Here is a 14,848-nt window from a genome sequence, read left to right on the forward strand (position 1 = left end):
TGAAATTTGTCACACGTATGAATCATAAGTTTTTGATCAACTTGTATTAATTTCTGATGAAAATGTTTAAATTTCATTCAAATGGAGGCAGTTTTCTGCATATGCCCTTTTGCTGGGAACATTTTGGTCATTACGCGCTGTTGCATAAGGGCATATGGACATATGCCCTTCTGCCGGGCACACGACGAAGTTATGTCGCTAGTTTCGTTTTTCTTGATCATAGTACATGTATACGTCTATTATATTATTTTCTTTTCAAAAAGGAAAACTTAAAAATTACGCCAACGGCTCACAGATAGTGGTATCCTGCACACGTACATTTTCTTCCAAAATGTTTGCCAGAATAAAAGAGTGTATCAGGCATAACAAACTTTCGTTTAGTTCTTTCATTTGCAAGGTTCTTCAGCTAGAGAATAATGATCCAAAAGTGTAAAAGGAAAAGCAGGTTAATAGAAAAAAAATACCTCAATGTTCCAGAAACAACTCCTCTGCAACCAAGTATGCTCACCGTCATGCGCATGCTTAAACATCTCACGTGATTGCAATAATATATCACGCGATTAGCTTATATGGCAGTTTTGATTCCAAGCGCAAATCGACGCGACACCATGGCCGGGATTGAAATAGAATTACGACAATTTAAGAAAATTAACAACAGACCAAACAAGTCAAGCAAAGGCATGTAGTTTTATTAAAATTCAAGTTCATTTTTTCGGACCGTCAGTCTTCGATATGTTTCACTTGATAATGGAAACGTCAAGCAGAAGAGCAAGTTGTTTGTTTTCTGTCAATCCACTTGGGTCTCGTCGGTATATCACGGTTTTTGTTCCTCCAGATTTGGAGGTTTAACAAAAACTGATCATGGAGACGATGGAAGGTGACTGGACAGAATCCAATGTAACATTGCTCTTCTAATAACGTTTCCATTTTCAATAAACCACATAAATACTGGAATCGATACGATCTGTAAATAAACAAAACGTCAAAGCTAATTACGGAGCATGCCACATCACTTTAAAAAAAGTATTGAGGCAATTAAAAGTTGGCTAAAATTGCGTTTTTCTGGTATTCGGTTTTTTTTCAGTAAAACTTAGGTCATTTTCCCAACAATGTCGTCCAAAGCTGATGCGCTTTTGATCAGAATATGGAGCAGTTACATTATTGAGCATTTCGAGTTTTCACCTTTGTTTTAAAGAAAGGAATTTCATTGATCAAAATATTTTGATTGAAAAGGGCCTCACTCACAACTGCAAATGCAGTGCGTTATCAGGATGAGCAAATTAAAAACAATCTAGAAAAGCACTTTTATGTGAACAATAACATCGACAAACTTAAACAGGACATTCGGACAACAACAACAACAACAATAACAACAACAACAACAACCACAACAACCACATCAACAACAAGAACAACAACAACGGGTACATAACACAAACAACAGAGAATCACTGAATACTGTTTACTATTTCTTATTTCTCTCAGTTCAAGACAGTCAGACAGACTGGTTTCAAGATGGCGACTCCAGACCTTCTGCCATTTGGCAGTTTTTTTTCATCCAGCAACAGAGTCCAGAGGATTTATCTGATTGCCTTCATTAATAGGTGTGGAAGCGCCCTCTTGAAATAAAACCCACGAAGTCACCGGTCAACTAAAATTATTGAAATGAGTTAAACGTTACCCCTCCCCTTTTCCTCAAAATGATCGCTTCTGCTGATAAACGAAAGCCAGCTATTGAACACAGAAAATAACTGCGTCGCCAAATTATGTTAGTCATGTGACGAAAAATTGCTGTGGAGTTTTCCCTTTTTTCCATCTTTCTTAATTAAAAATATTTTAGGTACACGTGGGGCCGTTCTTTCTTGAGAAAGAACAACTGTACTGCCTGACTATCTTAACTCTTAACAACCTCTAAGCACTTATTCTTCGTTGGCATTGCCGCAGACCTCGGCCATGGCCGGGTCCGCGGCTCAGCTCCGTCAGACGCTGGCCCGGGGGCTGCCAGTGCCGGCCGGCGCGTCTCAGCTCCGTCAGAGAGCGCCGGTCTCATCGGCACCGTCCCTGGATCAGCTAGCGCAGCGGGCCGCCTCCGTGGTCTCCGCGGGGCCTGCGGGGCTGAACTCCGGTCAGCATCAGCTACCGCAGACCTGCTGCTCGGCCGGCAGGTTCTTGGTGGTGTTCTCTGCCAGGCGGGCCCTGGATCAGCATCAGCATCAGCTGTCCTTGATGCCCATGACGTTGAGTTGGCGGCACGTGGCCACGTCGTGGTGCTGTCATTTCTTCGGATCGTACTGTTTGTCGTGATGCCTAGAACGGTGGACCAAATCAAACACCAATAAACCAAAGCTTTATCAAATTTTATATTCTTCACACCACCGCACATATCAATGATTACATTTCCCTAAATTTTATGGCAGTTACTCCCTTTAAGCATTATCCCCCCCCCAAAAAAAATGATGATGCCAATCCCCAACATCATACCAAACGAGGTCAAGGACATATCCGCCTTGAATGAAGTCTACCTGTTTACGTTACAACCATTTGAGCACAAAAAGGCACATCTCCCTTCCTTGTCGAAACATTAATGGTACTCTATTGCAAGCCTCTCACCTGTGAAGCTTCTTGAGTTCCTTCAGCCGAACCTCCGGCTCAGTTTCCGGCTCAGGTTCCGGCTCAGATTCAGGCTCAGATTCAGGCTCAGATTCCGGCTCAGCCTCCGTCATGTTGCTTGGGTTATTAGTTGTCCTTGAAGAAGATGCAACTGTGATGTTGCCAGCCGGCTCAACTTCGCGTGACGAATTCGTTGTGATATTTGTTTCAAAATCGTCACTCTGTTAGGGTGAAAAAAAATTCAAAACAAAATAGTCTGTGTGCAGCACGGGAGTTGCATTTTGTTCAATTCCTGAGACACAGTTGGTACCGAAATAAACGCGGTCAAGCCGCCGAGGCGGTTCATCAATTAACAATTCAAGGTGAATCAAATCCAGTTGATATAAAAACTGAAATGTGTATCAAATAAAACCACAACTACCTGCAAAGTTTCATTTCTCTTCAGCGCCTGGTTATCCTCCATCCCGTCTTCCACAGGGGGCACTTTTGTGGTCATCTGGCTCTCCCCAATACTGCAATTGCAGGGGTCATCACCATGGTACGTGACCCGGATCGCACCCTCCACGAAGGAATAGGTCAAGAAGCTGTACGGCATGCGCAGTTGATACGTCAGAAAACCACACCTGAAAACAATAAGTAGAAGGTGGTATGACGATGTAACAAATGGTTGATACTGCCTGTATATAATCTGCTTACTTAACCATTGAGTGTATAATCTTACCCGGCTTTTTTGTGCTCAGGACCTTGGTGAAATGCGTTCCGAGAGTCCATCAATTCACATCATGGTCAGTGTTGGGGGGCCAATTACACTGGTTCCCGGACCCTCCATTGTCCGTTGGACTTCGAACGTAGGGTCTGGGAGCCAGTCTAGGGGCCAATGTGAGACTTTTGAAATGCTTGGTGGCAGCAGACACACCAATCATATTTCAATTTTTAAAATTGTATCCGCCCACCACGTGGGCAACAACACATGCACCTCTCCCATGCCGCACTCGACTACACGCACGTCTGACTTTTGTAGTAGACGCATGTTGGACAATATCATCACGATTGTGATTGGTCAAAACACCAGTGGGTGGGGCGTATTGATCGGTCTATTGGCGCTAGTCATTACGTGATGGATTGCTCTTGGCTGGTTCTGGTCAGCTTGCTTTATAGCTTATAAATTATTGGTTTGGTGATGCCTTCTGCTTTTGCAGCCAAAGGCCTGATGAGTTGCAATAAAAAAACTTTGTCTAACCTGTCATACACCAGTATGTCATCCTTGCCTCCATGCAGTGTCTCCCAAATGCTGGTGAAGTACCCTTCCTCGTAGACGGGGAAGGACACCCGGTTACTGAGCTGGTAAGACAGCAGGCGGGACCGCCACCCGCCAGAGTTGACGACCAGGAAATCGATGTCCGCTAGGCCGTCTGCGGCTAGGTCTTGTCTCAGTATCTCCAGCCTAAGATATTCGCAGATGGGAAAAGAACGTAAAGCCGTTTTCATGGACAAGTTTTCAGCCATCATGCAACAATCTCAATAATGTATTATTCTGTTTATTGGTCCATACGCTCTTATACAAAGGCCAACCAATAAGGCCAAAAAAAAAGTCTCCGGTTTCTGGTATGCGCGCGCGTCGCCGTAGCCATGCGCGTCGGCAAAAAGAAAAAGGTTTTTTTTTCAATAAAAAATGATGTCTCAAAACCGCCAAACTCACTGGTTTGACTGGAATCCTGCTGCTGCACAATTTTAACGTGTTTTTAGATGGGGTTATGATCGAGAAGAAGCTTTATGTGGCCTCTCTGGACTCCCATATATTTGCCATATATTTGCACTAAGTTTAGTAGGTCACCATTTGCAGTCATCAGTCTACAATTGAAGCAAAAAAGTCATGTAAAAAAAAAAAAAAAAGCCGCGTCGCCGCACCACTTTTTGGACAAGCTCCATACCAGAAACCGGAGACTTTTTTTTTTGGCCTAAGGCTGATTGAAAATGCGACAATTTTGAACAATTGAAAATGTAATGCTCGGTTGAAAAGTATAGGCCTATGCAGACTGTTTGTCGCTTAACAAAAAAATGGTGCCCGGTACGTGTTGTCAACATAGGAAATGTATTGGGTACAAGGCTTTAGGCCTCGCTTTGTAACATTATGTCTACATGTTTACGGGGGAAATTTCCGACCGTAAAGTGTGGTGGTCATTAGCTGAAGGTTGAAATCACTGATCAGATGTGGTCGATCAGGATATCATTTTACTTTCAATAATAATGAAAGGAACGTTTAAAGAGTCCATGAGATGAACTTTTCTTAAGAACACATTTTGTGCCACATTCTACTCCCCCTTAATGTATGAAAAACATTTGACACTCCTTTTTGGTTATTTTCATTGACAAGTGCATGCACTTCTTTAAACATTAAACATTGTCCATGCTTTTCCGGACAACTGAGTGCACTGTCGCTGTGATTTCAAACAAGAAGGCACTGTATTCAGTTTAGGGATTTTCTGCTGAAATTGTGAACCCGCATATTTGTTCATTAAAAACATTCGTGAGAAAAGTTTGCTCATTCGCTCACTGATGCATGTTCTGACACAACAACGAATCATCAAAGAAAACAAAATATCCAAAATTATGGTAACTTTTGGTGCTGAAAAACATTGAGGTTTCTGCCTGAAATTACATCACACTTTTGTTCATGAATATGGAAATTGGCATTAGCATAAAAACCCAAAAGGCAACAAAATACCCTTGAAAATGGCAAAACGAAAATTGAACATAAGGTTATAAATAGAACAAATGTGCATTTTCAAGGATTGCATTAAACAAAGTACATTGCATGAGCCCTTAAAGAATTAACATCAACCCCGTGCCACTATTTTCGAGGAACGTTTATAGGGCCCATCCGAAATTTGGGATGAAAATGATCGAAATGAAACAGATCTAAAGAAATAACCTACCGAGAGGCCTGCGAAAGGCAAAAGGATCAGCTAGCCTGCAACAGCGCCACCACTGTCACATTTCCCCGTCCTTCCGTCATCGGACTGACCCCACCGGAGCTCCAATGGGGCGGCTCGACGCACCGCAAAGGCGAGTCGAAGGGGTCCGCCTGGGCCTGGCTCGCGTTGCCGCAGGCCAGGCGAGCCACACAGAAGAGGACCGCTAGCAGGAGCGGCCCCCTCGGTGTCGGGCCCATGATTGTGAGGGTTTCTGTCTGGTCGGCCTGGGAAAATTAAGACGCATATATGGGAGGTTTATGAATTCTTTAAATTGGGTTTGAAACTGAACGTACCAGGATGGTATGACCATGCATGGTATGACCATGAGGGGAAAAAAAGAACACTTTTTGGCAGAAGCCTATAAAGTCGCCGCCGAAGACGTGATTTCGTAAACCCCTTGATATAAATTTATACAAATTAATCGGGGTTTTCGAAACTCAGGCTTCTTTCTCTGGTTCGGTTTCAATGGAATTAATATCGAGCTACATTTTGTAAACTTTACGACGCATTGACGCAAACTTTCTTAGCGAAAAATAAGAGGGCCTGACGTTCTGTTCTTTGCTCTAGGCTTATGTTCAAACACATTTTAGCTTCTGGTAAAGTTTCTGCCAGGACATTTTACCTCCGTGAGCATATGCAGTAAGCCTACATGAGCTACCATGGCTACGACGTTCTACCCTCACGACGTAAAAAGTTTCCATTAGGCCCCCCCAAAAAAGTCTCCGGTTTCTGGTATGGAGCTTGTCCCAAAAGTGGTGCGGCGACACGGCTTTTTTTTTTTTTTTTTACCTGTTTTTTTTTTTTTTTTGGCTTCAAATGTCGGCTGATGACTGCAAATGGTGCCCGACTAAACTTTGTGCAAATATATGGGAGTCCAGAGAGGCCACATAAAGCTTATTCTCGATCATAACCCCATCTAAAAACACGTTAAAATTGTGCAGCAGCAGAATTCCAGTCAAACCAGTGAGTTTGGCGGTTTTGAGACATCATCTTGTATTGAAAAAAAACCTTTTTCATTTTGCCGACGCGCATAGCTGCGGCGACGCGCGCGCATACCAGAAACCGGAGACTTTTTTTTTTGGCCTTACACGAACTTGAATAGTGACTTACCTCAGACGGGCCAAATTTTATTCAGAAAACACGTTCCGCAGAAAAAAATTCTTTAAAGCTGTCTGGACGAACGAACAACTCGAACTCTGAGAAATAAACTCGTTCTTCCAATCCGTTGTCTACAAAATCGGCCGTTTACAATCAGTGTAAACACCGTTATCGCGGGTATTTACAACAGCAGTTCCTCCCGACCAAAATTTGCACACAATGGGTTCTCTCTGGGCCAAGGATCATCAGATCAGATGAGGTCGGGTCGAGGTTTAAAAAAACATACGCTATACCTGGAAAAGCTACGACTTTGGGCTATGGCACTCAATTGATTTAACATTGCATGCATTGTGTCCGTGTTGTGCACGTGTTGTGTAAATGTTGGCTGCTGGATGGGCGGGTTCAGGATTTAATGGTGGGGAGGGGGTAGACACTAATACTTGGTGTTCAGTGAAATGATTTTAGTTGTCGGAAAAAGGGTTTGAGCTATTTTGGGGCCAGAGTTTTCCTGCGGCTAAAAATAACAATAATGTTAGGGAGATTTGCAAACAATACCGAAAAACGTCATATGCTGACGTGTGACCAATCCCAGGTCTCTGTTAATGTTATATCGATTTCAAGGGCGCAATCGAAATGCAATCACTTGTAATAAAAACTGTTTGATGACGTTTTATTAGGCCATAGGGGTGCACAAGGACAGCTTATGCAACTGTTTATGACATAATTACTTTTTTAAATGCACCCCACGTACAAGAACGATACATTTTAACTACAAAGGCATGACAAAATGTATCGTTCTTAAAGTCGAATTTTAATTAAACAACTTTAATTACATTCACGAAATAGTTTTAAAAGAAGACGCTTAAACCAAACCATGCATTTTCAACTGTCGTTCACGAAAAAATGCTTTGACGACTAATGCCCAATACGTGGACAATACGTTAATTGAGCGTTACACATCAGTCAAACAAGTTTTCCAGAGTTTGTTATATTTTTTAATTGCTTCATGTATACTTTACATATAATACTGCATTATTTCAAAACGATATTAACAAGCATTGCATCATACAGATACCAAAAGTCACTGCAGTGCTATTGCAAAATATTTCATCTTATACACACCTACAACCATTATATTTACCAGGCACTATTGAAATATATCCCACTATCTCACATACAGTCTGTTTGCTTAGGCTAAATTGCCAGGCTGTCAATTGTCATTATTACCTATGAACCTAAAAAAAAAAGTCCCCACATAAGGTTGTCACATACAGAAAGCAAAATTGGTATTTTTCTTTAGGCAAAACAGTATTCCCTTAGACAGGCACATAAGGGTTTAATTTGCAAAGTGGGAGGGGCGGGGCCTAATTATCTAGAGGGGGCACTGGTGGGTTAACAAATAAGCTCATTTTTGCCTTTCCTAAATTCTGGGGAGAGAGGAACAGGGAAGGGGGGGGGGGCACAGGCATGCCTAAGTTCCCCCACCTCCACCCCCGACCCCAGTTTCGCCACTGCTGACCAGCCAGCCTTATTTATGACAACAGGATAACTATCATCAAGCTCTACCGATAATCCATCTAGATCACATTGCCAGCCTAAATAAGTTACATATAGTATAAATTGAGCGTAACAATAGTTAACAAGTATATGCACTAATATACAAAACTTACTGTATAATTACATATCTACCACTGTCCATCACTAAAGCTGTATAACACAAAATATGCTGCAAATATTATTTGGAAAAATAAAACTCAAACAAGCAATACTATCACACAATGGCACATCATATATTCTGCATAACATGTGGCAATCAATTATCTATACTATGATAATTATTAAAAAATCTCAATTGTTCAGTCTTTTATAAATGATGGTTTTCTTTAATAAACCAATTTCAAGATTAACTAAATTTTCAAAATTACAAGATTACACATCATTTAAATAAACTGTTCACTTTCTTAATGCACAAACAAAATTTAACAATCACAAACACACAGATACAAAAATACTTGGCAATATTTAAATTATGCAATAGCCCAACAATAATAATGTACAATTTGCTGAGTAAGATAGTAAACACTTTTTTTTTCAAACAGCAAAACACAGCATCATATTATGTACAAATTTGGCATGAAACATTTAACTTATATCTTAACAGAAAAGATTGCAAAACCTTAATTTTAGTGCCATAAAAAACAAAAAAGATTTGCGTGTAAACAGATTTGCGTGCTCAGCAATCCGTTTGTTAACCTTTGTTCGTTTTGTCCCCACTTAATTAAAAATGCGGCTGGAAGTGTGAATCAGCAATCATGAAATGTCTCTACTAATATATTCAAGAAACTAAGAAATTCCAAAGACCAGCTTGTAAAAACATTCACTTCAATTCTGACCTTGGGTCAATTGGCTGGTGCCAGGCCTGATTATTATTCAGTGTACTCGCAGGTCCTGGGAACCAGTCATGGTCGGCTCATGCATAATGCATAGGTGTAGGTGATGCATCCCAGATGCCAGTTGTCAAACCTATGGAGATCGACTTGAACACCGCCCTCTCTTGTCTATCTGAAGTTGGCGTAGGTCTGGTTCTCTTCCAGGTAGGTACTCAGGACATCGTAGCAGAACAGATACTGGTCCTGGAAGGACAACAAAATTGGATGTGAAATGTCTAATGTTAAACACAGCCTCATTAGATCAAGTCCCCTCTATGGCTGGCTAGTACGGTCATTGTAAGTGACCTATCCAGCTATTGGGCATTTCTAGTAACCTGCCAGTGTCATTTTGACTGACCAGTGTCATTTTGACTGACCAGTGTCATTTTGACTGACCAGTGTCATTTTGACTGACCAGAGTCATTTTGACTGACCAGTGTCATTTTGACTGACCAGTGTCATTTTGACTGACCAGTGTCATTTTGACTGACCAGTGTCATTTTGACTGACAAGTATCATTTTGACTGACCAGTGTCATTTTGACTGACAAGTATCATTTTGACAGACCAGTGGCATTTTGACTGACAAGTGTCATTTTGACAGACAAGTGTCATTTTGACAGACAAGTGTCATTTTGACTGACCAGTGTCATTTTGACTGACCAGTGTCATTTTGACTGACGTGTCATTTTGACTGTAACCACCAACAACTTTGTATTAGCTCCTGATTGTTTTTTCTTGGGAAAGCAAGCAAAGATTGAGCCCTCTGTGCAACCTAGGTCATTTTGACTGACCCGACGTCATTTAGACTGACCTAGGTCATTTAGACTGACCTAGGTGATTTGGACTGACCTAGGTGATTTGGACTCACCTGGCTATCCACCATCGTGTGTCGATTCCGTCGCAGGTTCCTGACAGCATGGAAGACATCCACCACTTTCTCTTCCTTCAGTTTCTCCAACGACGCCATCGCTGTGCAGAAAATTCCACTTCGGCTCACACCGTCACTGAAAAGCAAAATAAAATATATAAAAACATTTCAAAATGAGATGAGCTCTTTACATAATGATAACCATTGGTTAATTGGAGTTCACCTATGTTCACTAAAACCCACACAAGACGGCCACAGTCAGACTAGTCTAGTTGACTTTTTGGTACCAGCCTGCTCTGGTCTGACACATGCCCGGTTATAACACAGCCGCATAATATTATGGATAGGTAACCGTTGAGGGGGTACTCACAGACAATGGACTGCGATGCGTCCATCTCCGCCCGTCTGGCGGTGGCTCTGCTCCACCAACTCCATGAAGCCCAGGAACGGGACGATAGAGGGCGGTATTTCCTCTTCGGGGCTCCATTCTAGGAACTCAAAGTGGTGGATGGTGCGGGGCTTCTCTGACTGAAAGATGGAACAAAGTTAAAGGCCAAAATGTCAGATATTTGCGTCTTGACAGGAGTCTTCAAGATTGACGATTTGAATCTTATATTGTTTAAACGGAAAACTATAGTAAAATAGCTTTTGCAGGGATGTAAGGGACCGTGACCATTCAGCCCTGGTATGAAAAGGGCCCCCCGGTACCTCGTCCGGTCCAAAGCCAGTCCGGTCTTCAGCCCAGTCTCGTCCGGTACATGGTCCTGTCTGACCAGAAGTTTTGAAGTCAGTCTCGTCCGGTACATGGTCCTGTCTGACCAGAAGTTTTGAAGTCAGTCAGGCGCATCAATTTATTGCCCTTCAGAGAACGTCCAGAGCAGAACAATAGCAGACTTACCGGATTAAAGATAAAATCTTTCCATAAAGCCTAGGTAATTTACGGTCCCACTGTGTGCGAAACCACATGGCAGGGGTTTTGATCTGCGCCGACGAAAGTGTTCTATTGTTTCGCGCTGAGAGATGAAAACCACAAGCGGGTTTCTTCTGGGATATATTACATGTGTCAATACTGTCAAACAATAGACCCCAGGATAGAGGAGTTCCTGATTAGCAACCGGATCAGCTCCTGGGCCGGTAGCTGGGACGGTGCGAAATGACTTCTTGGGAGGGGACGAGCTAACCGGGGGGCCCTTTTCATACCGGGGCTGAATGGTCACGGTCCCTAAGGCCCTGAAAAACGATTTAACTTCAACCCAAAGTAAAATTGTGGCCCAACGAAAAATATCAACTGAAGCATTATTTGAAACTGCAACCTCTGTAACTGTACCGTACTGGCACTCTACAAAATGAGCTGTCCTGCCAAATTGCAGTCTCCATGTTTGTCTATATCTCGGTTGTGTGGGTGGTTTTCAGGAGGCAATGAATACAATCCAACCAAAGTTACAATGCTGGCAACACAAGCAATGCATGAAATCATGGAAATGGCGCTTGCAGATAATTCTACATGATATGAGAAGTTTTGACATCAGCTATGCAAGTTCTAAATTAGTTTTAAAACAATTATTGGGTTTTTTTTTTTACATTTGGTAGTTCACTTCTTTTTCCTTATATTACAATATATATATTTTTTGGGAACAAGCCCATTCATCACCATAACTGGTACCCACCGCCTTGTTGGTGTTCTTCAGTTTGAATGTTCTGGCTATGGTGTGCTTGAAGTCCTTGCAGTCACGTAGCTGCACCTCAAAGATCCCAAACAGTGCTGTTTCCTCCGGATCGTCAATCCAGTACGGTGCACATGTCTGAAAGTCAAGTTGATATGATAGTGAGCCACTGATAGGAAAAAATTGGCACAATTGCAGAATACCCCGCCACTCACCTATCCAACCTCGTATCCGGATACGCGGATACGGAGTCACGCTTGGATGCTCAACCAAACCACACGCGTGCGCCACCCCGTATCCACGTATCCGCGTATCTACTTCCCGGCACCTACTTTGGACTTGGACATTTTTCCCCTGCTCCCCATTCAACTGACGTTGTCTTTGCCTTCGTTATTTTCCAACATGGATATGGATGCCTCGTTCTCAAAAATATTTTCCTCCGCTAAAGTCCACCTCGTATCCCCGTATCCGCGTATCCACTTCCCGGCACCTACTTTGGACTTAGACATTTCATTTAACCCCTGCTCCCCATTCAATTCACGTTGTCCCTGCTGGCTGCATTTCTTATTACAGGGAAATAGCGCCCTCTTTAGACCCTCCACCGCTTAAATCCACCCCGTCGTATCCGGGTATCCACTTCCCGACACGTACTTTGGACATTTCTGCAACATTTTCCGACTTCGTTGCCATTTATTTTTAGGGGGTAATTTCCGCGTGGCGGGGTATTCTGCAATTACTCCAAAATGTGGTTGGGCACACCGCGTACGAACAACTGCTCATGGGAACGGGAGCAGCGGCAAGTTACCCAGTCTCAAGTCAAGTCACAAGCTATTCAAATACAATGATTCACCCCTGTACTTATGTCGGGACTTGAAGTCGGACTTGTGATTTACTCGTGATGGGAATTGTGATTTGCTTGTGAGTTAGTTGTGACAGGACTTGTGATTTACTTGTGATTAACTTGTGATGGAATTGTGATTTGGTTGTGATAGGACTTGTGATGCACTTGTGATTTACTTGTGACAGGACTTGTGATTTACTAGTGATGCACTTGTGATTTACTTGTAGCAGGACTTGTGATTTACTAGTGATGCACTTGTGATTTAATTGTGATGAACTTGTGATTTACTTGTGATGGGAATTATGATTTGCTTGTGATTTGGTTGTGATAGGACTCGTGATGCACTTGCAATTTACGCATGACAGGACTTGTGATTTACTTGTGTGCACTTGTGATTTATTTGTGATGGACTTGTGATTTATTTGTGATGGGAATTATGATTTGCTTGTGATTTGGTTATGATGTGCTTGTGACAGGGCTTGTGATTTACTAGTGATGCACTTGTGATTTACTTGATTTGGTTGTGATAGGACTTGTGATGCACTTGTGATTTACTTGTGACAGGACTTGTGATTTACTAGTGATGCACTTGTGATTTACTTGTAGCAGGACTTGTGATTTACTAGTGATGCACTTGTGATTTAATTGTGATGAACTTGTGATTTACTTGTGATGGGAATTATGATTTGCTTGTGATTTGGTTGTGATAGGACTCGTGATGCACTTGCAATTTACGCATGACAGGACTTGTGATTTACTTGTGTGCACTTGTGATTTATTTGTGATGGACTTGTGATTTATTTGTGATGGGAATTATGATTTGCTTGTGATTTGGTTATGATGTGCTTGTGACAGGGCTTGTGATTTACTAGTGATGCACTTGTGATTTACTTGTCATGGACTTGTGATTTACTTGTGATGGACTTGTGATTTACTTGTGATGAGAATTATGATTTGCTTGTGATTTGGTTATGATAGGACTTGTGATGCACTTGTGACAGGGCTTGTGATTTACTAGTGATGCATTTGTGATGGACTTGTGATTTACTTGTGATTGGAGTTATGATTTGCTTGTGATTTGGTTGTGATAGGACTCGTGAAAGGACTTGTGAGGCACTTGTGATGTACTTGTGATGGTAATTGTGATTTGCTTGTGATGCACTTGTGATTAATTTGTAATGTGCACTGTTGTTTACCTCATCCGATCCATCAATCTCATTCAACATGACGATGACCCTGGCATTGTAATCGTAGACCATCCTCCAGAAATCCACCACGGTGTTTGGCAAGGGGCTCTGGGCTGCTAGGAAGCCATCTTTCCTTTTATATGCCTGCAATACAAACCAAATCATGTCAAATTCATGCTGTTCATATCCCAGATTTTATCTTCCCCTTTTGATCTCAGAAAAGTCAATGGCGATTCCATACTTCATGTACAAAGCATTTGGTAATTCTGGTCATTAATATTCCATGCTTCTGTCCCTGAATAACTGCATTTTTCCTTTCAAATTCAGGGAAAAAATAACATTTGTTGGTACACTGCCTTCTCGTACAATGCCTTTTTGAGTTTGTAGACTGATATTCTGCAGACACTTTGACACTAATTTCATAAACATCAGACACGGCATTCACACAAAATGCCAAATTTGAGAGATGGGTTAGACAAAAATCTTGTGTTTTCCAAAAACCAAGTATAGCAAAACGGTTATATGAATGTCCCCCTGCTGTAAAATGGCCAAAGAAACCCAGCTCTTTTTAGAGTTTTAAATCTTGAAGTGTTATAAATCCATAACAAAACAGTCTGTACAATATGAGAGTAGACCAAACAAAGTCAGGGGAAGACCTATAACGGTGTTCAATTCAATTCACCATGGTTTATTAACAAATCACGAATGGCAGCCACAGCTGAATTGCACATGATTTACATTTAAAAAAAAATACATTTTTAAAAAAAGTTAAAGGCCTACCGAGTTAAAAAACAAAATATGACATTAAATACTAATATTAGAAAAAGTTTAAACATTGTGCATACAGATCTGACTAAAGAAAATTGTCTATATAGAGAAATACATTGATCTTACTTTGAAAAGGGAGCATTTAGATTGCATTAAAACTTATAAAAGACATTCAAAAAGGTTGCAGGTAAAAAATTTATAGTTTCATTTAGGATTAGAATTATAAAAATGAGCCAGATGAGGAATGAGTTTAAAAATTGTGCAAGATGTGTGGCAGTCTAATTATCGTGTGGTATGGAATGGGTAACCATGCTCAATACTCACATCGATGAAAGACGCATTGATGTAGTTTGTACTGCCCTCCTCGCCTGGAGACATGAGGTAGGGACGGCTCTTGTCAACTGTA

The 14,848-nt window shown here is 41.6% G+C and overlaps 2 protein-coding genes across 2 annotated transcripts in view; both read right to left on the reverse strand.

The window, feature by feature from the left end:
• Nucleotides 1-668: 668 nt before the first annotated feature.
• On the reverse strand, nucleotides 669-6,909 carry LOC119723140 (selenoprotein Pb-like). Its single transcript, XM_038193689.1, has 6 exons — nucleotides 6,696-6,909; nucleotides 5,547-5,809; nucleotides 3,851-4,054; nucleotides 3,032-3,233; nucleotides 2,611-2,831; nucleotides 669-2,307 (listed from the first exon to the last, which is right to left on the reverse strand). The coding sequence occupies exons 2-6, from the start codon at nucleotides 5,780-5,782 to the stop codon at nucleotides 2,274-2,276; spliced, it is 897 nt and encodes a 298-aa protein (XP_038049617.1). The 5' UTR covers nucleotides 5,783-5,809; nucleotides 6,696-6,909; the 3' UTR covers nucleotides 669-2,273.
• Nucleotides 6,910-7,655: 746 nt separating this feature from the next.
• The window catches only part of LOC119723142 (receptor-type tyrosine-protein phosphatase delta-like), a 62,335-nt gene continuing 55,142 nt past the window's right edge, over nucleotides 7,656-14,848 (reverse strand). The window contains exons 42-47 of the mRNA XM_038193691.1: nucleotides 14,767-14,843; nucleotides 13,684-13,818; nucleotides 11,650-11,784; nucleotides 10,353-10,510; nucleotides 9,983-10,118; nucleotides 7,656-9,316 (exon numbers count right to left, since the gene is read on the reverse strand). Of these exons, the coding sequence (XP_038049619.1) occupies nucleotides 9,242-9,316; nucleotides 9,983-10,118; nucleotides 10,353-10,510; nucleotides 11,650-11,784; nucleotides 13,684-13,818; nucleotides 14,767-14,843 (716 nt within the window). The 3' untranslated portion in view covers nucleotides 7,656-9,241. The remainder of the gene's footprint in view (nucleotides 9,317-9,982; nucleotides 10,119-10,352; nucleotides 10,511-11,649; nucleotides 11,785-13,683; nucleotides 13,819-14,766; nucleotides 14,844-14,848) is intronic.

Source organism: Patiria miniata, unplaced genomic scaffold, assembly GCF_015706575.1.
Source record: "Patiria miniata isolate m_02_andy unplaced genomic scaffold, ASM1570657v1 HiC_scaffold_16, whole genome shotgun sequence".
Taxonomy (NCBI): Eukaryota; Metazoa; Echinodermata; class Asteroidea; order Valvatida; family Asterinidae; genus Patiria; species Patiria miniata.